The sequence below is a fragment of the Eubalaena glacialis genome, chromosome 3 (genome assembly GCF_028564815.1).
Source record: "Eubalaena glacialis isolate mEubGla1 chromosome 3, mEubGla1.1.hap2.+ XY, whole genome shotgun sequence".
In the NCBI taxonomy this organism is placed as follows: Eukaryota; Metazoa; Chordata; class Mammalia; order Artiodactyla; family Balaenidae; genus Eubalaena; species Eubalaena glacialis.
The window spans coordinates 177,248,966-177,274,332 of NC_083718.1; the positions used below are offsets into that span (position 1 = coordinate 177,248,966).

General features: G+C 42.3%; 2 protein-coding genes across 6 annotated transcripts in view; one reads left to right on the top strand and one right to left on the bottom strand.

The window, feature by feature from the left end:
• LUZP1 (leucine zipper protein 1) overlaps window positions 1-4,699 on the top strand; it is an 80,575-nt gene extending 75,876 nt beyond the window's left edge. For all 4 annotated transcript variants that reach the window (XM_061184765.1, XM_061184766.1, XM_061184763.1 and 1 more), the window contains one exon: window positions 628-4,699. In XM_061184765.1, the coding sequence (XP_061040748.1) occupies window positions 628-783 (156 nt within the window). In that variant the 3' untranslated portion in view covers window positions 784-4,699. The remainder of the gene's footprint in view (window positions 1-627) is intronic.
• A 1,047-nt stretch (window positions 4,700-5,746) lies between these two features.
• Window positions 5,747-25,367, bottom strand: part of KDM1A (lysine demethylase 1A) — a 63,775-nt gene continuing 44,154 nt past the window's right edge. For both annotated transcript variants that reach the window (XM_061184769.1, XM_061184768.1), the window contains 11 exons: window positions 19,117-19,259; window positions 18,649-18,739; window positions 17,284-17,418; window positions 16,433-16,506; window positions 15,528-15,639; window positions 12,440-12,572; window positions 10,686-10,873; window positions 10,154-10,268; window positions 8,340-8,467; window positions 7,503-7,649; window positions 5,747-6,645 (listed from right to left, as the gene is read on the bottom strand). In XM_061184769.1, coding sequence (XP_061040752.1) covers window positions 6,460-6,645; window positions 7,503-7,649; window positions 8,340-8,467; window positions 10,154-10,268; window positions 10,686-10,873; window positions 12,440-12,572; window positions 15,528-15,639; window positions 16,433-16,506; window positions 17,284-17,418; window positions 18,649-18,739; window positions 19,117-19,259 — 1,452 coding nt within the window. In that variant the 3' untranslated portion in view covers window positions 5,747-6,459. The remainder of the gene's footprint in view (window positions 6,646-7,502; window positions 7,650-8,339; window positions 8,468-10,153; window positions 10,269-10,685; window positions 10,874-12,439; window positions 12,573-15,527; window positions 15,640-16,432; window positions 16,507-17,283; window positions 17,419-18,648; window positions 18,740-19,116; window positions 19,260-25,367) is intronic.

A 25,367-nucleotide genomic window follows, 5' to 3' on the forward strand; every position in this document is an offset into this window, starting at 1 on the left:
CAATGCTCTTTTACCTTGCCAACCAGACTTTCTCACTCATATTCTTTGATCTGCATTAGCTGGGGAGGAGCAACAAGAACATTAAAAAGGCAGAATTCTGGTAGAAGAGGAGTGCAGAGAGTTGGATGAAGCTGAAACTGTGGATGTCTGAGAAATATAGGGTGAGGGGCACATATGAGATGAGATATGGTAGGAAAGGTATACGTGAGCTTTTTGGTAGTCTGTAGGTGGGAAGTAGGATAAGAGCTGTCCAGCTTCCTCTTCATACTTCCCTGCCTCTCCAGCGAGCAAATGGCTCTGACCCTGAGAGGCCTGCAGCCTGCACGTGCAACACTCCAGTAATGCTGGCCCCTACTTGGAGGTCCCACTCCAGTGGCCCTGTTCCCGGTCCTGTCCCTTTTTAGGGCTCCTGTTCAGCTGTGAGCCTCCCAGTCTACCCTAGGAGCTCTCAGCAGCTTGGAGTTGGTAGGTGGAACTTTTATATTGGCCAGTCCTTTGCAGTTCTGCTGTGGTCGGTCTGCACTCCATCTCCCTCTGTTAGAGAGGGCCATTGGGGTGGGGAGTGAGGGTGTCTTATTATTCACTGTATTGTTCTCTGCAGCTGACTTTTGTCATCTATTGGCACAGGAGGAAGGTGACGACTGCACACTCAGTGTCTACAGGCGACTGCACAACTCCCTCGAAAGGTCTGAACTGTCTGCAAAGCCGGGGCTGCCAGAGCCTGGGCGATCCCGGGCTGAGGAACGGTTACGGCCAAACAGGCCCTGTGCTGAGGAAGACTGAGCCAGCTGGGTGAGGTCTGCCGTCTCCTCTGCTCCTGCTTCTCAGCCCTTCTGCCTTCCTGCCCTGTGAAGGAACCAGGCCAGAAACCAGGCCTGGGCTGGGAGACTGGCAGAGAGCCAGGCTGTGGCTCATTTTTTGCCAGTTGGCCAGAGGGAATCAGAAACTACAAGCTGGACACGGTCACCCAGGGCCAGCCTTCCCTGATGCATGAGTCTTCTCTCCTTGTCCCTGTCCCCGTCCCCCAGGTAGGATGGGCCACTCTGGACCCCAAATGAGGAAAGACATAGAAACCCCTTGTATCCCCACCACACAGCAGCAGCCAAATCTCTTCTCTGCTCCTTGGTGGCTTCTGTGTCATAGGGCAACCCCTTCTGTGGTTAATGTTCTGATTTCTTAGTCTCCTCACCACATCCAGTTTATTCCTCATTTGCCCCAGGGGCCTATGCACCCACCAGCCATCAGCTCCATCTAGGGGGTTCCATTTCTTCCCCTGTGGAGTTCCTCAGACTTTTACAGGAGTTTAAACTTCAACCTTTAGGTTGAAGTTTCTCTGACTTGGTCCCCGGGCTGACCATTGTTTCCTGGGGGCAGAGCACACGGGTACCCACCTACTGGAATGACATCACCCCCCCCGCCCCAACCCCGGCTCTCTGTTCACCTTCCAAAGGCACCTGGAAGTGCACAAGCCTCATGCATCTCCTTCCCTGGGCAGCAACATGCTGCTGGCCTTGCCTGCTCCTCTCCTGTGGCTGGAGACTTCAGGCTGACTTCGTTGTTTTCTCCTTTGGAATACTCCCAGACTACCTGGGCCTGACCCAGCATACTCTGCCTTCTAGGAAGCGCCAGCACGGGGGAAAGTAGACAGGAAGAAGCGATTTCCCCTTAGTCACTCCACAAAGCAATGGCTCCATGAAAGGCAAGGACTTTGTTCCTCCTCCTCATCCCCCGTGGAGGAGGTATCGCACTTTACCAAGCTGATGCATTCCTACAGAAGTGGGCCCATGATTTCTGCAAACCAACTATCATTATGATGACTTCATTGGAGGAAAGGTAATACGTGCCCATCAAGGGCCCTAGATTCATACAATTCAAAATGCAGCAAACCTTCCAGGAAGCCACATAAAGAAAAATTGATTAGATTCCTTATACCAATCACGTGGGGAAAGAACCGTACATTCTTGGCACTGCTTTTTCTATAGCATTCTCAGTTCAAAGAAGGGATCCCCTTTCAAAGGCTACCTTTATGAAGCAGACACTGTTCCTTCATAGTGAAAGAGCATTAGAGTGGAAGTCAGGAAAGCTGAATTTTCTTCATGGCTTTGTACTTCCTTGCTATGTGACCTTGGGCAAGTCATTGTCCTCTTGGGGCCTCAGTTTCCTTATCTGTAAAATGAATTCTTTGAAATGGATGGTCTCTAAGGATCCTAAATCTGGCATTCTAAGATTTTTCTGTTTCCTCCCTGTGGGGGTGATTCTCACTTGTGGAAGGTATTGTCCAAATGGGTTTACATGTGTCCTTCCCATCACCTTTGTTTTTCTGGGCCTTATTCTTTCCAGTTCCCCGTGTTTTAATGTCATGAGGATGAACTCAGAGAAGTTCCCTTGGCCTCACTTTTCCAGTTTATAAAATGAAAGGGTGAGGTTAGATGGTCTCTGCGGCCCTTTTCAACACCAACCTTGCCCAGTGCCACACAGCAGGTCACATGCTTTCCACAGCACAAGGTGTGTATCTCCTGTTCCAGTGCTTCTTGAATCTTCTCTGCCTCCGCTCAGGGTGGGAACCAGCGTTCGCCCCTCCCTTGTCTGCATCAGATTTGGCGATCCTGGAGGAGGCTTGGGGAGCACCTACCTGACTTTCACGGACAGGAGTGTTTTGCTTATACTTCCATTTTCTGGAGTTTTGCCAATCTAAGGGTATTTGTCATGTGGCTTGCCTTTTCTTCACATTGCTGCCTCAGATACTCAAGATGCTGTTTTCAAAATCTCTTCCTGCTGCTTTTCCTGGGTCATTGGCTCAAGGCTGCAACCTCTCACTTGTAGCCTCCCTGCCATTCTTCTTAACTGGTTGTCAACCCTGAGAGTCCAAAGGAAACAGACCCCTGTGGCGGTCAACTGAGGCTATAGGAAATTAGGTCTGTGGTTTGTTGCTGGTGGAAACAGAAGGGCGCCAAACGATGCCTACAAAGATCTCGCCAGTAATTCTTGTCTTTTTGGGCGTTGGAGCCCTGGATTCTGGTGCTGTAGCTCCTGGTGCCAAAGTCTGGATCTTTCCACATTTTAGCAGCACCAACATCTGCCACCACCCAGAATGCTCTGTGGAAGAGGGACAGCTGTGGTGCCCTTTTGCTGGGGCTGCTGTCTTAAAATCTGAGTGCAATAGGGTTTGATTGTAACGGTTATTTCAGGATAAATATTTTGTTTCCTTAATCTGCACACTTTCTAGAGCCGCTGTAAAATAGATTTTATTTTTAAATGTCCTCAGCATTGCAGAAAATATATTTGTAATAGCAAGTGAACGCTAGAGGCTCAGTTCCTCTGGGCTTCAAATGGCTGGCAAGGCTGGCTGTCAGATTCCAAAGTTGGAAGGCCTGTTTCTGAAAAGCAACCTAGGTGTGACCGTCTGGACCCAGGCCTCACCATCAGGGGTCCTGGAGGAAACTTCCAAATGGGAGACCTGGTAGTTGAATTGTTGTCTAATCAAGCCAAACATTCCCTCTGTCCCAGCCAACAAACCCACTTTTATGACCAGCCTCTTCTGCAGCTTGGCTCTAACTCGGAATTTTACTGGCAGGTGTATGGTGTGTGGGAGGGTTCCTAGTAAGGTCTGGGAAGCTGGCACTCCAGAGCTGCTTGCTTGGAGGAAGTAGAGCTGGCTCAGTGCTAGGAGCTGGTCTCCTCCACCTGCCGCCGCCTGTCTCTCACCACTCTGGTACTAGAAACAACCAGAGAAAGCTGCAGGGACGGTGGGCAGAGAAGTCGTGGCTGTTTCTGCTTTTGCGTAGCAAGGAAACAGTTCCCGGGTGGGCCACAGGGATTTGCAGTGGGGCCAAGGATTCCAGCCTCGGCCACAGGCAGGCCTGCATGTGACGCCGTCACCCTCGTGGGGTGTGGTAGCGTCTGTGTTGGTCTTGGACTTGCCATCCTGGGGCAGTTTTAGTTCTTTATATTTAGTGGGTTAGTGCCATGTGCTATCACTTCCCAGTAAAGGAACAGGGACCCAGCCCCTGGGTCCCCAGCTGCCTTTGTTGGTGTGGGGTGATCGTTACTCTGACAAGACTGATTTGGAAGAGCTGCTTTTAGGGATTACCTTTTAAATACCCCAGGGTGGGGAACAACAGGGTTCTCCTCAAAGCCTCGCAACCAAGATCATAGGAAAGGGGCCCTACTTTCCTGCTGCTTCACAGCTCAGAACACGTACTGAATGGAATGTATTTTTAAGAGAATAAAGTCTATTTTTTTTTGTATTTTAAAGATTGGGAGGGCTAGGGAAGTAGCCCCCAAATAAACTCTTATTACATTATAGGCCCCCTTGCTAGGGGACACATCAGTATCTGTCAGTCCACACCTACTTGCTCAGGCAGGTGCTCTGGTCTCTCCCCTGCTCCTTGGAGTCTAGGTGCAGCAGCTTCTCCTACATTCCTGCTCCAAGCATGGGACCAAGGAGGCCAGACCCTGTCGCTGGAAACCAGGGCGAAGCCATGAGCAGTGACTCAGGGCTCCTTGGGTGCATGTGTATAGTTGAAGCTGCCTGTCTGCATGTATCCTCTGGCTCTAATGCTGTCTGTTGGCTCTGCAGCACAATATGTAACCAATAAAGCTCCCTAGTTTCCATGTGCTTTGTGTGAATGTGAGTCAGTCAGTGATGCCATTTTTCTTGATGTCATCTCTGTGTACAGCTGTTGCTATGCACTGGTGCAGCTAGTATATTTCATTTACATTTACTGAAAATACTCAGCCAATTACTGATTGCCGTAAGGACTGGAAACATAGCTGAGGCTTGGGAAAGGACATTTCCTCGGACTCATGTAACTGGACTTAGAATCATATAGCAGTTATTTCATTGCTACATTTTACTTTTAGGTTCTTCTATCATCACACACACACACACAAAACAATCAATCATCTGTGTCATCTCCCAAGCTGCCTATGTCGTTTATTTAAAAAACAAAAACTCTTCAAAGAAAGACCACAGACCACTGGATCAGACACCCTAACCTCCTGAGGTAACAATATTCATGGCAAAGCTAGGATTCAAATATAGGTTGTGGTCCAAAGTCAATATACTTTCTACTACATGCTCTTCTCACCTTTACATCATAGTTACACCACTTGCCCTGATCCTGGTGTGCAAATTTTTCCCATGGTTGTCACTCATTCCAGGACGAGGGAAAAAGCCCTCTCCATCTTCATCTTCCAGTCAGAACACCAATGTAATGTTCCTTAAATCTTACTAAGAATAAAACCTCATTTAAACTAATTATAGGGAAGAATTGACTAACAGGAGTAAAATCCAACTTCCAGAAGCAGATTATGTACATATACTTACAGTAACATAGTCTGTTAGGAACCCTTTGGAAGAAACAGGCACTGTTCCCTTTTTGTAAAAATGTTTTAACCTTACATGGCAGAAAGGACTTTGCAAATGTGATTAAGGATTTTGAGGTGGGAGAGAGATCTGGGTGGGCCTTAAATGAAATCACTAGTATCCTTATAAGAGGAAGATAAGATCTGACTACAGAACAAGAGAAGGTGATAATGGAAGCAGGGATTGGAGTAATGTGCTTTTAAGATGGAGGAAGGGGCCACAAGCCAAGGAATACAGTCACTAGAAGCTGAAAGAGGCAAGGAAATGGAATCTTCCTTCAGAGTCTGCTATGATAATTTGTTACAGCAGCAACAGGAAATTTCCACTAGGTTACCTAAACCCTTGATCTCCTTAAACTTTTATATCAATACCTTGGACAGAAGTGGAAAGTTAGCACATACCCATGGAGGGAATCTAGGGGAATAAAGCCAGGATGGTCTGCCAGAGGCCCACCCAAACTTTGTGTCAAGGCTTGTGTCTTATCTTGAAAATTCATTGTTTCCTAATATCCATATGCTTGACCTGCAGCTTCCTACCCCTGGCACACGGTCACCCCACAATCCCAATGGGGAAGTCTAGCCCCACAGACCAGGAAGCCCTTTGCTTCTATGGGAACCCCCCTCAATCCTGTCTTCTGACCAGACCAAACCATTTTCTCCTTTAATATAAACATCCTCTTTATTTAAACATGGATAAAACTGGCATTTTCAAAGGAGTAACACCCTGCCTTATATATAACTCGAACCCTAAGGGGAAACAAAAAGATAAGACTAATTTTCTATGAAGTTTTATTCTCAAAATATAAAAAACCACCACACACAAAGAGACTAAGATGTTCTCTCGCAGCACTTGCTTGCCTCAGTCCTAATTAAGAACAGACTCCCACACTAATGGACAAGTGCCTCCCTAGCTCTAAGTCACTTAAAGGAGGCAACCTCCTTGGCCACCTGACCACCAGGAGCTCTAGCAGTTGATCTGGAGCCCAGATGCCAGGGTGAGTTTCTCAGTGGAATCTAATATTGCTAGAAGAGCTTTGCTTATGCAGCAAAAGACACAAACACATCGGCCTCTTCCCTTGGAACACATCCATCTCACATGCTCGGGGACTGCTGTGCAGGGACGCCTGGTGTGGCCTGGCGAGGCAGGGTATACATGGCCCCCAAGAACTGGTCTGCAATCCTTCCTGCTTCTCTCAGCCCACTCAGCAGGGCACCATGGACCGTGGCTGGGTAGTTACGGATTGTATGTTCTCCAGCAAAGAAGAGTCGTGGAATAGGCTATTGCAGGAAAAAAAATTAGAGAAAATCAGCAGGCTGCAAATATGCCTTATTGTTGTGTTTGAACTGCCAAATTCCTATTGGCCTTTGAAGGCTCACTACCTGCCCTCCCCACCCCATTAATGGTCCATCATTCTCCCAAAAAGGGTCTCCCTTATCAGCAGGCATTCTCCTAGAACAAACAGAAGTAGAAATGGGGCAATAAAACTCAGCCCAGCCTTAGTTCTAGGGTGATGCTTAACTGCATCTGTGCTTATTTATCGGTTTAATTCCGGGGGATACCCAGTTGTAGAGCTTCCTTTGCCTAATGTATCCCCTACTAGAGGTGTGGTGTTCCCGACTACTCTGAACCAGAGAGAACACAGCACTTGTTCTCATTCTGGAACGCTTCTGCCTCTCAGCTTAGAGCAGGCCTTACTTACCACAGGGTCCTGAGAAACCCTGACTACTCATAAAGACGTTAGGTTATTTCTCAGGGGCACGTCCTGGAGGCCCCTAAGTAATTGGGATCCTGCAACAATCCTATGAGCCAGTACAAAATGGGGCACAATTAGAGATGGTTTTGTTTTTGTTTTTTCGGAACAAAAATCTGAATAAGGAAAAAGTAATTGGTTTTTACTCTGGACTCTTGCATTCTGAACACAGACTGTCTAGACTGACAAGGCCAACATGTAACAAATTAGACACAAATAATATTGCTCCTCCCTTTCCCTCTGCTCTTGGTTATCTGAAAGGGTCCAAGGGTCCAAGACTGACTAAAATCTAAAAAGAAAACCAGTGGCACTATTTTTACCCTGAAATCCTGGGATACTGGCCTGTTTCCAAATAAGCCCAGGTACAGTTTGCCAGTTTCTCACCTGTGGGGCACCTGGAATTGAGGGGCCAGGAGTGATTGGCTGAGCCATTAAGTCATAGTCATTTCCAGATGATCCTGCGGCTACATAGGAATAGGAGCCCCGGGCCCAGGGATCAGCACGCCAGCGAGACACCACAGTTTCCTTGGGCTAAAGGAGAAACCATGAGTGGAAGTTATTACTGGACACCAAGGACAAATCGGTCATTTCTGAAAGGTGGAAAAGCTGTGATGGGTGGGGATACAAGTGAGAGAAAGGCAACAGACACGAGAGTTAGCCAAGTGATGAATGCTGCTGCTATAAAATTAAAAAAATGCCTTCAGGCTGCAAGGAAGCCTCCAGATTGCCTTCTCAGCTATGAATCCAGAGATCTACCCAGGGATTGATCTCTATTCCCTTTTAAAATTCACATGAAGCATTAATATGCCTTCTCTCAAAGGAATCATAAGGGACTAAAAGTGTTCAATGGACCTAAAGAAAGAATAACAGAAAAAAGTACCAAGAGATTCTCTTGAGACTTCCCTTGGGGAGTTGGCCACTTCGTCTGAAAGGTGGTTGGGGAATGGGGGTGGGGATGATTCCACAAGTAGAGACAACAGACAACACAAGCAAAGAAATGAGGCAAATAGCCTTCTCGATCCCCTGGCCCATGTACTGGGGGCTTTTCTCAATCCCATACTTAGGGCATGAACTCTAAACATTAGCATTAATGTAAACCCAGCACACAGTTCTGGCTGAAACTGTCCTGACGAAGAATCTATGCTGCAACTCGAGACACATCAAACCCTGCTTTAGTCTAAACCCCAGATCCTCGCCTGCCCCCGCCCCTTACTTACTTACCTGGGGCACTGCACTGCTACCAAAAATCCCTTTGAGAATGGCCAGGCATCGGCCAACAATCACATCATCACTTATGTTTTCCATGATGCCAGCAGCTTCTCCTGCCACTAGTGCCAATAGTATTGGAGCTAGAGAAACAGAAAGGACAATTCCAGGGTTTTCCTACAGACTTTTCTCAAGTACCTCCTTATCAGGTCTCACATTATTCTTGGCTGTTTGAAATCTGATGACCAATAGACAGACATGCACCACTCATACTAGACACATGTTTCTGAGCCAGCAACTTGAATCCTATCCCCAGAAGGGTGCTGGCAAACCATAGTGAAGTGTGACTCATGTACTTCACTGCTTACAACCTGGCAGAATACAGAAGTCCTGAAGATATAACTTCAGATCTTGCTATCAAGTGTCCCTATATTTAGGCACAAATTCTTAGACATCTCCATGACCAGGGCTGCATCCTCTTAGCTGTCATCCCAGGCCCTTCCATACTCATCATCACCCTTACTCACCCATTTCGTGACTCTGTGTGCAACAGGCTTATGTGATAGCCACAGTACTAGATGCTAGGGATATAAAAACTATAAACTAGACTATATACTCCAGAGATCAACAACAACAAAAATAATCATAGAGATAATTACAAACTGTGATAAAAGCTATGAAAACACAGAATATAGAGAAAAGAATACAAGGACATAATTTCATTTGAGGCAGTGGGAATACATGTGTCCTGGAAAGTCTCTTTGAAATAGTGACATTTGGGCCAAGCCCTGAAGCTGCGTAGAGTATGCCACGTTGGGAAGGAAGAGAAGGAGAAAAAAGCGCCCCAGGCCCAGGGCACAGTACAATGCAGAGGACCCAAAGTAGAGGACAGCATGGTACATTTTAGGATTCCAGGAGGGCAGACAAGTGTGCCTGGAGGCTGGGGAGGGCATGGACGATGAAGAAGCTGAGAGAAAAGAAGGGTTATTCAGCCTTCATGATGGCCACGATAATGAAAGCCATCAAAAGAAAGAAGCGGGGATAGCAGTCAGTGGCTACTGGCAATTGAACAGGTATGAGGTAAGAGTGGCGTGGACTGGGAGGTAGGCAGTGGGAAGAAGTAAACAGGTCTGAGAGAGAGAGTGAGGCCCTGACAGGACTTGATGGCCTAGATCAGGAAAGAGAAAGAGCACTCAGCTGTTGTTGGAAACAATGTGCTCAGGGAGCAAATGGCTCCTCTGTGGAGTTAGTGGCCCTGGCCATGTGAAGGATGTTCAGTACCAGGCAGTGAGGAGTGATGGAAAGAACCACGTGTCAGTCAAACTGGTTAACTGATGTGTCTGCATTGTCAAGGCCAGGCCTCCTGATACTGCTGCAAAGGAGAATGTCTTACATCCTTTTCTTGGAATGAGGTAAGATCTAAATATACTTCTTTTAAAAAAAAAAGCTCTATATAGAACTAAGAGCAACCCAATTACAGAAGAATGTAAAACAGGAGGTAGGAGTTTGATAAATACATTCTAGGGAAAGTGATCAAAGATTCAGGGGCAAGTCAGATACAAAAGTCTGAGAATGAGGAATACAAGTTTCCCTTTCCAGGAAGCTTCCCTGGGCCTGACCCCCTGGCTGAGTTGATTTCTTCTTCTATGTTTTCTCTTGCAGTGCCCTGGGCTTTCACTCTCACTCCTCCACTTCCTGCCCCGTTCTGAGGCTGCCAACCTCCTTACTGTATCCCCCACTAGGTTGTTAGCTCCTTGAAGGCAGGTATAATATTCCTAATTCTCTATTCCTATAAGGATGTAGAAAGATTAAAACTAGAAAGCCGTTACCTTTATAGAGGTTCCAGAAGAGGAACAGCTCACCCCTACTGGCAGTCGTACTGCCAACATGTCCGAACAAATTGACACTTGGATCCCAGAATACCCGGTCAAAACACAACACGACCTATTGTAAAAAAGGAGCACATAAGCTGGTGACAGCGCTCAGAGAACATGGCTTTAAGCACAGCTGTGCCTCAACAGGAAGTACTTCTTCCTCAGACCTTACTAAATAAGTTCCTTCTAATCTACTCTCAGCATAAGCCTAGAAATCCCTATTATAAATGTACTACTTAGGAAGACATTTAGCACTCTCTTTTTATAGGCTTGGGTTTGAGAAGTGACCCCCGAAGACAGTCCTCATGGATACTTTATACATAATTAGGTACTAAAGTGAATGAACTGACAGGCCTCACCCTGATATCACAGAGTTGAGAGCACAGCAAAATGTTCAAAAACGCAAACCTCTCTCCTCTCTAAGTGGAGGGCAATCAGACTGGTATTTGTACACTGGGCATGTAGAGAGGTACCTAGGGCAAGTTACCTTGTTAAGGTTGCCAAATCCCATCCTTTGGACTGCAGATGTTTTCCACTCAGGAAGAGGCGGCACAAACTGAACAGCTGGTGGCTGCTGCTTCAACACACCCAAGGGAAGGGTACAGAGAACTGCATCACACTTATAAATAAACGTCTGGCTCGTGGAGCGGGTATTCACAGCTATCACTTCACATCCTAGAGAGAATAGAGGAAAAAGGCTTTATTGGTGATAAGGATGATACTGACAAGGGTATTGAACATTTAGCGCACAGTAGAATCTACAAGCTATCTCAGTTAATTCTTACTACAAGTCTGTGAAGTCAGTTCTGCTCATTTTCTACAAAAGAAAACTGAGGCAGAGGTGAAGTAACTTGTGTAAGGCCACACATGTAACAAGTGCCAGGATTTAAACCCAACAGTCAACCTCAGAGTCCTCGATCTCTACCACCATACTACCCTACCTTCCCGACTGATACACTGGGGATCTTTTGGACTAATAATAGGACCTTATCATTTACCAAAGTTAAGTAAATTTAGACCAAAATTAAGAGTAAAATGCCTATCCCGATAGAACCAATACCTCTCCACTGTGGTTAGGCGCTCACTAAGGACCAAAAGAAGAATGATATCAGAAGACTGTGGTGCCGATCTAAGGGATGCAGCCTAAAACCACAGAGCATGCTATCCTTGAGAATACACGGTGATGCTTAGCTTGCCAGGATGTGAATGAGCTCAAAGCTGACCACAGAAAAGGTACTGAAAGTAAGTTAATGTACTTTTCCCTCAATTGTGTTCAATTTTTTCTTCAATAAATGCCTCTTTACATAATTTCTGAAAAATACAGAGAAAGCTCAAAATAAGTATGAGAGCTCCATACATGCCCATTTTCTGTGGCCACAGAACTAGGGAAAATGACACAAAAGCTAGTCTCACTGTTCTCCACCTGCCTGCAAATGGCTATTTAAGGCTGTAGATCTTCTCAACACCAGCAGCTAGAAGCTGCCTCTGAAGGGAAAGCTAAAATCAAAAACTCTTTCACTGGTTGTTAAAAAAATTATCTGTGGTGATCTCAGCAACTCTAGAAAAGGGGCCATGGAGGGCAAGACTGGTGGCCACATCTCCACTAGTCACGAGAGCCCTTAGAGAGGAGGGGTGACTAGCTTTCTTAAGGAGTTCAAGACTATTAATTCCAAAGGTGGGTGGATGATGGGCTCTCTGCACTCCACATGAAATGTACCCTGAAAGCAGCAATAATGAGCACAGAGCCTACTGCCATAGGAATCACAGGGCAATTCCATCTCTGAAGTCAACCTATCAGCAAAACTGCTCCCAGAACGAGAAACCAGCCTAAGCAGTTAGCCCACCTGAATAGGAAAAGCCAAAGACCAAGACGCAGATGGTGAAATACAAGGGGTGGGTCCCACTGGAGCCCTAGGGGCCCAAATCCTGGTATTTAAGACCATACTTAGCAAAATTAGATCCAAACTCCCTGGCTGTTTACTATAATACCAAACTAATATGCACAAACTGGAGACTCTAAAAATTGCCCCAATTTTCTGGTTTATACTATGATGGGGTCAGAGCCTCTAAAGGCTCTACAGCCTCAGTACTTTTGTAAATGCAAAATTTTAAATTCAGGAATCATAGTTTATGAGACATCTATCAGGAAATGTACCTAAAATTTTTTCTGTAGGTCAAACTCAACAAAAGATCAGTACCATGTTTCAAAGTAAGAGATTTATCTTACCAGTAAAGACGTACCTGAAGCTGTGTAGCGAACCTGCCGAACTGCTGTGTTCAGTTTAATGTCCAGGCCTTCTGCTAAAGCCACAGGCACACATGAGTAGCCATTCCTCACTGTCAGGTGGCTGCCAGTAAACTCAAAGTCATCATCCTAAAGAAGACAGAAAAGGACATATTTTCACACTTTCTTAATCTAACTTATGCCATTTATGTTGAGTCCTATAAAATAACACTGAAAAAACACCAGCTTGTGGAAAGTCAATATTCTAAGACAGAAATTAAAGAATAATCACTCAGTCTTCCACTACAGCTGCCCCAAGAAACTAAAGGGAAAACGGAAAAAACACCAGAATGTTGCTAATGACTATCTCTGGGCAGTGAGATTAGGGCAGTTTCTTTTTTTCTGTGATAGACTTTTTATCATCACAGTCCTACACCACCAAGTCCAGACTACCCATGGCGGGCAGGAGACGGAAGGGAGCTTATTCAGTAAATTCAGATGATACCATAAATGTTTGTTTGGCTTTTGTATGCACTATAGATGTGGTCGGATATCAGATTCACCATCCTAATTACATTTTCTTCTACATAACAGCAAAATCAGTTTTTATGGCTTAAACTTACAGGTTTTAAAGTTGAGGAAGACTTCCAAAACTAAAGTTGGTCAAACCAGACGAAGGTAATCTAGGATTATAAAGACTCGCCCAAGATAATCCATAAAGAAGTCAAGATTTGGCCTGGAAGAATTCCCAAAATGATTTCATGTCTTTGAATTTACTGAAAAATTTTCCAAATAGAGAAACTTTTGAAGACTGGTTGATATTTCTAATTTCATGAAACTCCTGGGGAAAACATACCACGATTCTTAGGAATTAGATAAAAATATACTGGGTTGGTAGCACAACTCTCACCACTTAGTGACTGACTCATTTGTTCCCCATATGGATCAGTTCACATCACCCACATTCAAAATTTAATACGATTACAAATGAATACATATTGCAACATCAAATGATAGATCAGTGACTAGAGGTAATTTAGTATTTACATGAAAAACCATAAAGAAACTGGAAATTCTACAAGATTTGTACCACTAGCAAGTGCAATCCTTCCCATAATTCAAATTCTAAAGAATACCAGGACATAATCTGAAGATGAAGAAGTAAAAATAATTTTACTAGGAAAATGTATAATGAAAATGAAAATATGTAAGTAAAATATAATATTTACTTCTATACAATCTTAAGTCTGGCCAAAGTCTCAGATTTAGAGATTGGTCCATTCAGCATCTAAGAAACCTGGTAATTTCTCACCAGTTCAAAAGTAAATCACACTGAAACACTTAAGAATAATTTAACAAAAGATGTGTAAGACTGGTACACTGAGAACTATAAAGTATTGCGGAGATAAATTAAAGGAAACCTAAATAAATGGAGAGATATACCATGTTCAAGGATTAGAAGACTCACTATTGTTAAGATGACAATCCCAGAAGGTATTTTTTTTGTAGAGACTGATAAGCTGATTCTAAAACTTTATAGAAGATCTAGAATAGTCAAAACACTTTCAAGAAGGAACAAAGATGAAGAACTTACACTACCTGATTTCAAGACGTACTATAAAGCAACAGTAATCAAGACAGTGTGACAGTGGCATATGGATAGACAGATATTGAATGGAAGAACTGATTTTCAACAAAGGTGCCAAAACAAATAAAGAAAAAAGATGGTGCTAGAATAGTTAACTAGATAACCATATGGAAAAATATGAACCCTACCTCACCTCTCACTATACACAAAAATTTAACTCAAAATAGGTCATAGACCTAACATAAGAGCTAAGCTCACAAAACTTCAGGAAGAAAACAGGAGAAAATCTTTGCAGTCCCAGTTTAGACAAAGATTTTTCAGGACACAAAAAGCACAAAGCCTAAAAGAAAGAGTTGATAAACAGGACTTCATAAAATTAAAAACTTTTGCTCTTTGAAAGATACCATTTAGAAAATGAAAACGCCAGTTGTAGACTGGAAGAAAGTATTTTCAAAACAAAATCTGACAAAGGAACTGTATCCAGAATTTACAGACCATAATGAACTCTTACAAAAGGACAAACAACTGTTTTTTAAATTTAATTTTTTTAACTTTTTATTTTATATTGGAGTATAGTTGATTAACAATGTTGTGACAGTAGACTTTTTTAAATAGGCAAAAGCTTTGAACAGACTTTTCACCAAATAATCGACATATGAATGGCCAATAAGCACATGAAAAGATGCTTCACGTTACTAGTCATCACAGGAATGCAAATTAAAACCACAATGAAAAACTACTATACAACCATTAAAATGGTTAAAATTTTAAAAACTGGCGATACCAGGTGTTGGTGAGGTTATGGAGCAACTGGGGCTGGCATACACTACTGCTGATGAGAATGAGATGTGGAAAACCGTTTGGAAGTTTCTTATAAAGTTAAAAATCTACTTCCCGCAGACCCAAGAATTTTACTTCTAGATATTTACCCAAGAGAAAGACATGAACGTTCACAGTAGCTTCAATCATTTATAGCCAAAAACGAAACAACCTAAATGTCTGTCCATGTATCAGTGAATGGGTACATTCTGTGGCCGTATCCATACAATGGATATGAATATTACTAAACAACAAAAAGAAACAAACTATTGATATACACAACAACAACGAATCTCAAAATCAAAAAAGGCACACACAAAAGACTATATACTGTACAATTATATACTGTATGGTCCAATTTACATGCAATTCTAGAAAAAGCAAAACTATAGTGACAGAAAGCAAATCAGTGGTTGTGTAGGGCCAGGAGCAGGAGGGCTGGGGACTGACTGCAAAGGGACAAGAGAACTTTTCAGGGTGACAGAAATGTTCTGTATCTTAATTGTGGGCGTGGTGGTTCATGACTATGTAAGTCTGGCAAAACATCAAATTGCTCACTTAAAATAGGTGAGTGTTATTGAATATAAATTATATCTTAATAAAGCTGTTTAAAAACACACATACAAACAAATTAACAGTTTCTCTTAGGAGCCCTCTCAAAGACATGTGCAACAAAATACATGGTAAGGGAATTTTACCTGATCCCAATGTTTAAGGGAAAGTGTAGAGAGAGGTGTGGCATTAGCAAATTCAAGATTTGCAAAATGCCAGTCAAGTATTTGTCTGTCTCTTGACGAGAGATACACATCACTGCAAAATGAGAACAAAGGAACACAAGGTTATTAAAGGACATTACTACGATTCTCAATGGGCTGATGTGGATGATCTCAGTGGGACTATGCCTTATGTGAAGAAATTCTAAGTCAAAAAGCAGGACCTTATCTGTCTTATTAAGCCCTTTATTCCTGCTGCCTAGAGCAGGCCAAGCTTACTGCATAAAGCAAAGGCCTGACTGTAATTCCGGGAAAAAAAAAAGTCTTCTTTATACTGTTACCTTGCATTATAAAAGCTTACTTAAAAATTTTTTTTTTTTTTATATCTTGAATAAAGCATGGACTTTTTTTTTTTAAAGCAAGAATGGGTAGCATCCCTGCCTACAGAAAAGAGTAGATGTATGTGGAGGCCGGATGCAACATGCAGCACACTGTCACCATATAAGAGTTCACTATCAAAAACCCAATGGAAATAAAGTGTAATACTTTCCTAGTCCCCAGAATTATGAGAGTTTAAAGCAATACCACCTGCTACGCCACTCAAAGACAATTTTCATTCATGTACCAAATCTTATGGGAAAAGGCTATCTTTTAAAAAAAGATACCTAGATTCAAGTATCTAGGACACCGTTACACATTAAAATTTAAGAGCAGAGGATTAAGGAACCTGACAAATAGTCCTATGTGCGCAGATACCTTCCGTTCATTAAACAATTTACAATACATTCACTGAACATAAATAAAAGCCCAGGGTGCTTTGTAATTTTTCTTTTAAATCTAACAGAAGGAACAGTAAAAGCTATCTTTCTGAGCATTCGTGTTTTCCTTACCTTGGGGGATTGGCTTCCAATTCTTGAAGTTTTTCTTCTAGCTTTCCTTGTGTTTCAGCTAATTCATCATATTCCTGATAAAATTAAGAGAACTGGGTTGATCTTGATGGGTCAGAGACCCACCTAGTTATTTATACCACAAAGTGTAAGGCCTGGACCATATCCCTGTTCAGGTCAATCTACAAGTGTGCCTTAGCTGAAGGCTGGAGGTTGGGTCAAGGCTCAGGGATGGTTGTTCTTGGAGACAAGTTACAATGTTAGCCTAGAATTAAGACTGAGGGGGGTGGGGGCGGGGAGGTGGGGGAGGATGCAGAAGGAGGAAATAAAGAAAGATACTAGTATGCTACACAGTAAGGATGAAAAAGAATAGTGACTACCACTTCTGGTGCGTTTACTGTGTCCCTAGCATGGAATAAGCACTTCAGACCCCCTACAAGTGAGGTAGTACTAACACCATGTCACAGATGAGGTGACTAAGGAGTCTAAGGTCACATGGCTAGGAGATAGTAAGTTAGGGATTTCAACCAGACAGTTTGACTCCATTCAGTAACTCTGAAGTCCATGTTCATTATCATTATTTTAAATTGTCAGAGATAAACTATGACAGAGGGCTAAACTGAGATGTAGGTAAGCTAAAGGATGACACTGTGAAAACAAGGCAGGAATTCTGCAGAAAAAGGGGACAAAATTAACCCATTAAGTTCCCACAGCTCCTGTGTACCAAACCCTCTTCTTCCTACTACAGGCACCTGTGATTGGCTAGTGGCTCTCTCTTTTCCAAAGTTTCCTGGATCTATACTATTTCTTAGGATTCCAAGTAAAAATCAATGAGGCATGTATGTATACCATACCTTGCATAAGGCAGTTAGATCCCTGTGTTTGCTTTTCACTAAGAACTCAGCAGTGATATCTCTGGGTGGCTTGACTTCAGATGCTTCTTTGTATTGCTGATGGAGTTCTTTAATTTTCTCTTTTAAATTTACCATCTAAGAGGGAAAAATACAAATTTACCATCTAAGAGGGAAAAATAAAAATTTACCATTCCAGACAGTAATTCATCACCAAAGCATGTACTTTGGTTCCTCCCCTAAACTGCTATTATACCAAAACAGGGTTATACTGCAAGGTCTATGGAATTCTTAAATACCTCTTCCAAATCATGACATTAAAAAAAAAATTCTTTTAATGACATTTTAAAACAGGAAAAAATCCTATATGGCTCAACACAGAGGTATCACATCACTATCAGATAAGTAGGATTGGCTCTGTCTTCCAAAACAAATGGGAGAACTAGGAATGTCCCATTAATAAAAATATATAATTAATTAAAAATTAACTACCAGGAAAAACAAACTGTCTCCAATTAAACTTATTGCTTTGGGAAACAAACTGTCATGATTTGTTTTTTAAATATGTAAAAGGTCAAATCATCACACAAAGAACCTTAAAGAACCATTCCCAATGTTAGTTTTTTCGGATTTCTGGTGGTACTACACAAGACTAGGGTGAAGGTTAAAGCTTGAGACTGGGAGCTTCACACCAGCTGGCCATGTTCTAGCCACTCTTCTCACTTCATCCGTACCACAATCCATGAAGAAGGTGTGCCAGAGACCTCTTCATTTGACAAGATGAAGAAATGAGGTACAGTGAGAGAATGAGGCAAGAGTCCAGTCACAAGATGCACCAGATTTTGCATCATAAAGCCCCCAAGTTTGCAGCTGGCAGGATGAGGAGAAACAAATGGTTTCCCAGTCTGGAGCTAGGGCTCTGGAAGGTGGCATAAACAAGGGCCCCTTTATAGGTACCATTGGGGAATATCCCCATATTGGCACCTCAAGTGAAATAATTATGCCAATGAATTATGGTACTGGCTGCTGACATGTTGTCTTCATCAGTGGGAACTTAACCCCAGCACAGCTGATCTCCCTCTCATCCTAGACTTCAGCAGAGGGCACTAGGCCAGCTTTGCAACAGTCAACAGCAACCTGACACAGGAAAGATCTATTTCCCCCAGCAACAATTTACCAATAATGCCATACTGAAAGACTGACAGATAAACAGTGCCTTTTGCTAGTCATTATTTTCTTAACAATAATGAGCTGTGCAGACTTTCTCTCCCATGGAGAAAAAAAATCAGAAATGCTTTTAAAATTTCTAAATTAAAGGCCTTTTCCCCCTGATGCATCTTCAGCTATGAAAAAAATATAAAATTTCACCTTATTAAGAAGTTCTTTCAGTTCCTCCTGAGTTTTCACTATCTTCTTCCAATGTTCAATCTGCTCATCTTTGACATGCTTTTCTTGTAACCTGAAGAGACAATATATATGCTCTGGCCACACAGCCAGCCTTGCTGCATAAGACAGGTGCCCATCAGAAACATCTGATGGCATCAAGGCCCTCTAAAATTTCTAATACTTTGGAATAAGAAAGTTGGCTGGTGGCAAATTATTTTCTAGGCTATGTTAAATACAGTTAATTCAATACCATAAAAGACATGAATTTTACAATCGAGAGAGCCTTAAGGATCATGTAATTATTTTAAATAGCTTTACTTTTGGATTTAACTATTTCACAAGAAAATAAGTGAAAACTAGCTCAAATAAGATTTGATGAAAACTTTAAACATTAAATAGCAAATCTATAAACGGAATCCATAATACAACAAGCAGTATCAAAGTACTTACTGAATGACAACTTCCAATGCCTGGCCAAGGGACACAGGCTTATTGTTGAGGACATTGAAGTCTAGTTGATGACTAAGGTAAGATGTAGCTTCTAGCAACCGGTTAAACTCTTGCTCTACCATTTCATCTTTCTCTTTAGGAACCTGAAAATTTGAAGTATGGCAGAGTTGGTCCTTACACGACTAAACATACCCATCCATGAAAACACAAATGCTCTACAGTTTAAAAGGTCAAAATATGTATCTCAAAGGGGAAACCTTTGAGGACAATGATTCAAACTGTCTTTTCTATGAAGTGGTCAATTCCATTAAATGAGATATGAAATGTTTCAGCCCGGATATTTTCCTATTCTCATGATTTTGCCCTCAGAGCTGGGACTCTACCTCTATTAACAACCACAGGATTCACATTGGTGCTGAGTGAAGTCATGTGGAGCACAAGGTGCCCTGGAGTTGACATGCACTGAGATAAGCTGGGCTGACATGCAGACAACACACTGGAGAAGTCCCAGAGAACAAAGACTACGTCAACACACCTGAGCACCTTCCAGAATAAGGACAGGATGAAAAAATAAGAAGCCCAAGGTATCTGCTTCCCCTCAAAGACGACAATTTCAGGTAGGAGTAGGGAAGAGAGAAGTGAAATTCATGGCTATTAATAAGAACACAACAGCATCTTAATTCTTTCTCAGAGTAATAGTGTTTTATGGCACCAATTAAGTTCAGAGTTGAATATCCAATGCTCTTAGACGATGAGTGACTGAGGTACCAGGTATGGCTCACTACTGTGGAGTAAGAGAACAGATTGCAAAGCAGATCATCAAGCTGCAAGACCATGCTCCTAATCCCTGCTGTGCCCCTACCTAGTGATACCATCAGTTAGCTGACATAAATTTGCTACTGCTTAATTCAGCCCCAAAGTAAACTGTATCTACAATCCTATTGCTGAATTCATGGGAATAGCAAGAAGGAAAAAGCATGTCTAAGGCAAGCATCTCTTGCCATAAAAAGCTAGGCATCAGGACTTCCCTGGTGGTCCAGTGTTTAAGACTCCGTGCTCCCAATGCAGGGGGTCTGGGTTCAATCCCTGGTCAGGGAACTAGATCCCGCATGCCACAATGAAAGATCCCACACGCGGCAACGAAGATCCCGCATGCCACAACCAAGAGCCGGCACAGCCAAATAAATACATTAAAAAAAAAAAAAAGCTAGGCATCAACTGGGAAACGGGATTCAAAATTTGGATTTTCACTTTACCATCAACCTAAAATTGGTAACAAGAAAACAAAACATGAAAGTAAGTCCTAATAATCACTAAGGCTGAGGAAGAATGATCTACAATTAGAGGTAACTATTATGGACAAGATCATCACAGTAAAACTCTGCTCCTCATCTGCAACTCCTTCAGTTTTGCCCTTCCCAATTAAATGGATGCTTTCGAAGCACTAGCCTCTGCCCCTTCACTGATGAGTCACACAAGTAACTCTTATCAGATGAGCCATGGTATAGCAAAAAAGAATATGGTGAGAAGTATAATCTGCACCAAAGCAAAGGGAAAAGGACTGCAACTCTCCTTTGGAACTGTAAATTATGACAAGACACTATAACTAATTCAATCAAAATAATATTTTAAAGCATCAAGTTCTAAAAGATCACACATGAGAGAGATCAGGAAATCTTTATGAATTAGAGAATCCCCCTTAGCCTTAGAAATAGAAACCCCTGAGTACCTTTTGGTTTATGTTGAGAAATAAGGCAGTGAATCAGGCTTTGGATGCTTGGTGCCATTTATATATCAGGGTGATACCCAGGACTTGGTGGATCAAACACATCTGACCTACCCATTCAAGTCCAGGGCCAAAGAAAGGAGCTCTTGGTGACATCGCTACTTGTTCTGATTACACAGCTATCAGAGCTGATGGAAGTGACCTTCTTGTCAGGAATTTCATTTACTTTCCCATCAGTTACATGTACTCTATATATGATGGTCACATACAGAACAGCTCAAAGCAATGCTGAAATTTTACTTGGTGTTAATTCCCGCAGTGATGTTACAAAAGATGGTTCTAAATTTGGTGCTCCTTTAAAAAGGAAACAATCACATTTTCAATATGAAATCTACATAGTTATGAGATCTTCACTATCACAGATGCAATGTGAATGACTGCTTTTCCTGGAGTACAAATGGTGATATTTCTACATGTGGCTTCTAAAATGCCTAGCAGGAGGATGCTATAGCAGCAAGAGGGACCAGATCACATATCCCTCTACAATAGGACAGAAAGTGCCAATTCGCCAAGTTTGCAAATGGTACAGATTAAAGCTCTTCCAGTGTCAACTGGATGGCTTGCTTTAGACAAGCTCTAATCTTTACAGCTAGAGTGACAGTCACATAGGGAAGTTCATATTGAAAAAGTACACAGCACTCAAAGGCTCAGGATCTGGGGTCCAGGGTGTGTGGTACAGAAATATTTAAAGGGACACTGTCAAGGTTAGAGAGACCAAATTTGACCTTTTGTTTCTTCCCTCTGTTTGCTGAGCAGCCCACTTGATTCGTTACACTTTCCCCTTTAGTCCACCCACACCCCCCACAAAAAACTTGACTTTTTACATGCGCTTTCAATGACAAATACTCAAATGGCACCAGCCCAACATACAGGTGCAACTCTACAACAACAAACCAGTGTGAATGTATGATGGACGGGATCTTTGGAAGGGAAAGATTTAAGTTGCAAGCTTTTAATGGGTTACTGTAAACAGTGAGGAAAATGATTTGAAAAATTATGAAAGAAAAATACCTTGACAGTGTCCTTTTAACCAGTGCAGCAGAGAGAGAAATAAACTGTAAATAACAGCCCAACAGCCAAGCCAAGTTTAGTTTTGTAAGACGGCAGTAAAATCAAGGCTTTAAACACACAGCATGACAGAAGCATTGTGAGCTCAGAAGCAACTACCACAGAAATAAGGAACAGACTGTACAGAGACTAAAATGAGAGAGTCAAGGCACAGAAATGGGCAAAAGAAAGGCACTTTGGATGGGGGTGGGGGTGGGGGTGGTAAAGGGAGACGGTGCAGAAAGCAGAGAGGAATAAGCAAAATTCAATACAAGAGAAAAAGAACAACAATCAAACCAAACAAACAAACACCAAACCAAAAGATCACTGCCGAATCTGACTGATACCAGAATGACATGACTGCATCTCCAGGACACCCCCTCTAACTCGGGGCTCCAGTCAGCAGTCAGGTCCCATCCATTTTCTGCTAAGCAGTTATAGGAATGTTGTGAGTGACACCAGGGATAGCTTTGAAACCTGGATTTTTTCCCATTAATTTTAAAATCCCACTTTAAAATTAAAGAAATATTTGGAAAATAGTAAATAAAACACTTGTCCATTAGGACACCAATACTGACTGGGAGAAAACCAAAATGTGTTTTTGATGTATTTAAACCTTGAATCTGTTTCTAAAATTAATCTATTAGATATATTCTACTTGACACACTCAGACAATGACAAGAATTTTAGCAACTGACTACCTTAAGCACCCACTACATACCTGTTTCAGGTCATTTCTTTCCCTTTGGTGAGAACCCTTGGACTCTGTTAGTTCCACAAATAATTACGAAAGGATGTTGAAATATTGGCAATCTCTAAACATGTCACAATAATTTTAGTTTAACCTGACCATTCATTCTTTTTTTTAAAAAGTAAATTTATTTATTTATTTTTATTTTTGGCTGCGTTGGGTCTTCGTTGCTGCGCGGGCTTTTTCTAGTTGCTGCGAGCGGGGGCTACTCTTTGTTGTGGTGCGCAGGCTTCTCATTGTGGTGGCTTCTCTTGTGGAGCAGGGGCTCTAGGTGCGTGGGCTTCAGTCGTTGTGGCATGCGGGCTCAGTAGTTGTGGCTCACAGGCCCTAGAGCACAGGCTCAGTAGTTGTGACACATGGGCTTAGTTGCTCCGCGGCATGTGGGATCTTCCTGGACCAGGGATTGAACCTGTGTCCCCTGCATTGGCAGGCGGATTCTTAACCACTGCGCCACCAGGGAAGCCCTAACCTGACTGTTCTATTCTATAGTCTTAAATTGCATCCTCAGAAAGGAACTCAGCAAATGATTACCAAGGCTTAAGCACCACATTTTACGCAGCTGGATTTCTATATTACAACACAGTGACAAAACATAACAACAAATGAAGAAGCAGTCTTTCGGGAAAGGACCTTTGATACAGTTTCCTAGCAAAGAATCAAACAAAAAGGCTATTGCTTGAAACAGATTTTATGATTTTTCAAAACCATTTATTTCTCAATGAAAGGCTCCAAATAAATGGTTCCTTCAAGACTAAAAATTTGGTGAGTCTCACTCCTCTAAATGGGGTATAATCCTGACTGTTTTGATCCTATTATATGGAGCATCCATATATGGAGGATGGATTATATGGAGCATCCCTGAACATGGTCGGGGTGGGGAAGCCTGTGTGACTGGCTCATGCAGAATAAATTTTGGGAGAGCCAAGCAACTTTCTGGACAGGGTCCCTGATTCTGTAAGAAGTCATCTCAAAGGAAGGACAGCTCTCCTTAGTTCTACCTCTGGTTGCATTCTATCATCACAAGCTTGGTAGGTCTTCAAAAACATTGCTCATCTGTCATACTTCCAGTCTGCATAAGTTCTCTGGCAGCAGAGCAAAAATGGAGTTAAGTGTACCTAGGTTCCAGGTACTCAAAGTTCTGAGATTTAGCCAGAGAAATCCTCAGGAAGAATTACACATTGAAGAAAGTTGTAATGGCCAAATCTGGCCAACAGAGGCCACAGTCAACCTCCACCTCTCCCATCCCCATGCACTTCTACAATTACAGTAAAACGAAAGATTAGCTCCTTTGGTAAATCGTGGAAAAAGAAATTTACATCTGAGGAGTTTCTAACCCAGATTCCCAAATAGCTAAGGGAAATGAGATATTGTTATTAACCCTGAAGGGAGAATAAGGACAACAGGTATATCCTTAATTTAAATAAAATTCAACGTGATTCTATAAATGGAGACTGTTGCCTCCCTCTCCTTCTTTTACCTCATAAGGAATCTTTTAGGGGATGTAAATAACTGACTTTCCTAGAGCAGGGACTAAGCCCTGTGGAGAAGGCACACATGGCATGTCTAAGGAGTGCACTCCAGCAACTTCTAGCACGTAGCAGAGGTGCTCAGTAAATTCTTGTTAAATAAATTAATATAGGTTGGAAAAGAAAAGTCAGTATTATAACTATATTTGAAGGGAAAAAACTATTTTGCAACTTCAAAAACATTAAAGGAAGGCATGAGATTTCTACATTTATAAAAAGCAGGGATTGGCAGTCATGATTTTAAAGGGTAGAGAAAGACTGCCTTAAAGATACCAAAGATGTTTCCAAAAAGGAAGATGAAAACTGAAACGGCCAAGATGCCTCTGTCAAAAGTATAACCACCTAAGCACCACTCTCTATGAATAAAAGTGGAAACTTGCTAAGTTATGATAGGTACTGAGTGTATCCAACCAATGGTATTTGTAAGAAGACTGGCATGCGTTACCTTTCAAGTGTTATCTTTCTTCCTCATAACAGTTGAGCCATTCCCAAGTAAAACTCAGGTTCTGTTTCTCTAAGTAGTTACTGAGTCTTTGGATCTCACTTAATAATCACACACGCACGCACGCACGCACGCACACACACACACACACAGTCTCTCTCACATACTCAGTCACTTAAGATACCTCTTCATTACTCAAAAAAAGTCAAACACAAAACTAGAATCTAAAGCCCCCAAGTTACTAGCTGTATAGGAGATGCAGAAAACACTGACAGTCATTTCTCCAGTCTCCCCCACCAATCCATGTTTTCAGTCCTCTCACTGGTGACTCCCAAAATGCTCCTAAAATATGAATTACCCTATTTCCCAACCTTACCCATATCTATTTAAAACTGCATAATTCAGAGGATAACTCCATCATCAGTTAATCCGAGGGCACCTGCTTTATTAGCTCTGATTATTTTTATAGGCTTGGAAGATACTTCTATGTATAAGAATATCCTATAGTAGAACCAGATTAGAAAGCCCTGTTCTAGTCAACCAGAGCCATAAAATAAGCTTCCTTTGTCAAAAACAAACATACAAGCTCAACATCCTAGCTGTCAGTCCAGGACCAGAGAGAAGAGAGAGGCAAACTCTTTCAGGGATTCTTGTGACTGTTATTAAAACAATAATAAGGTAACAAAACAAAAACCACTT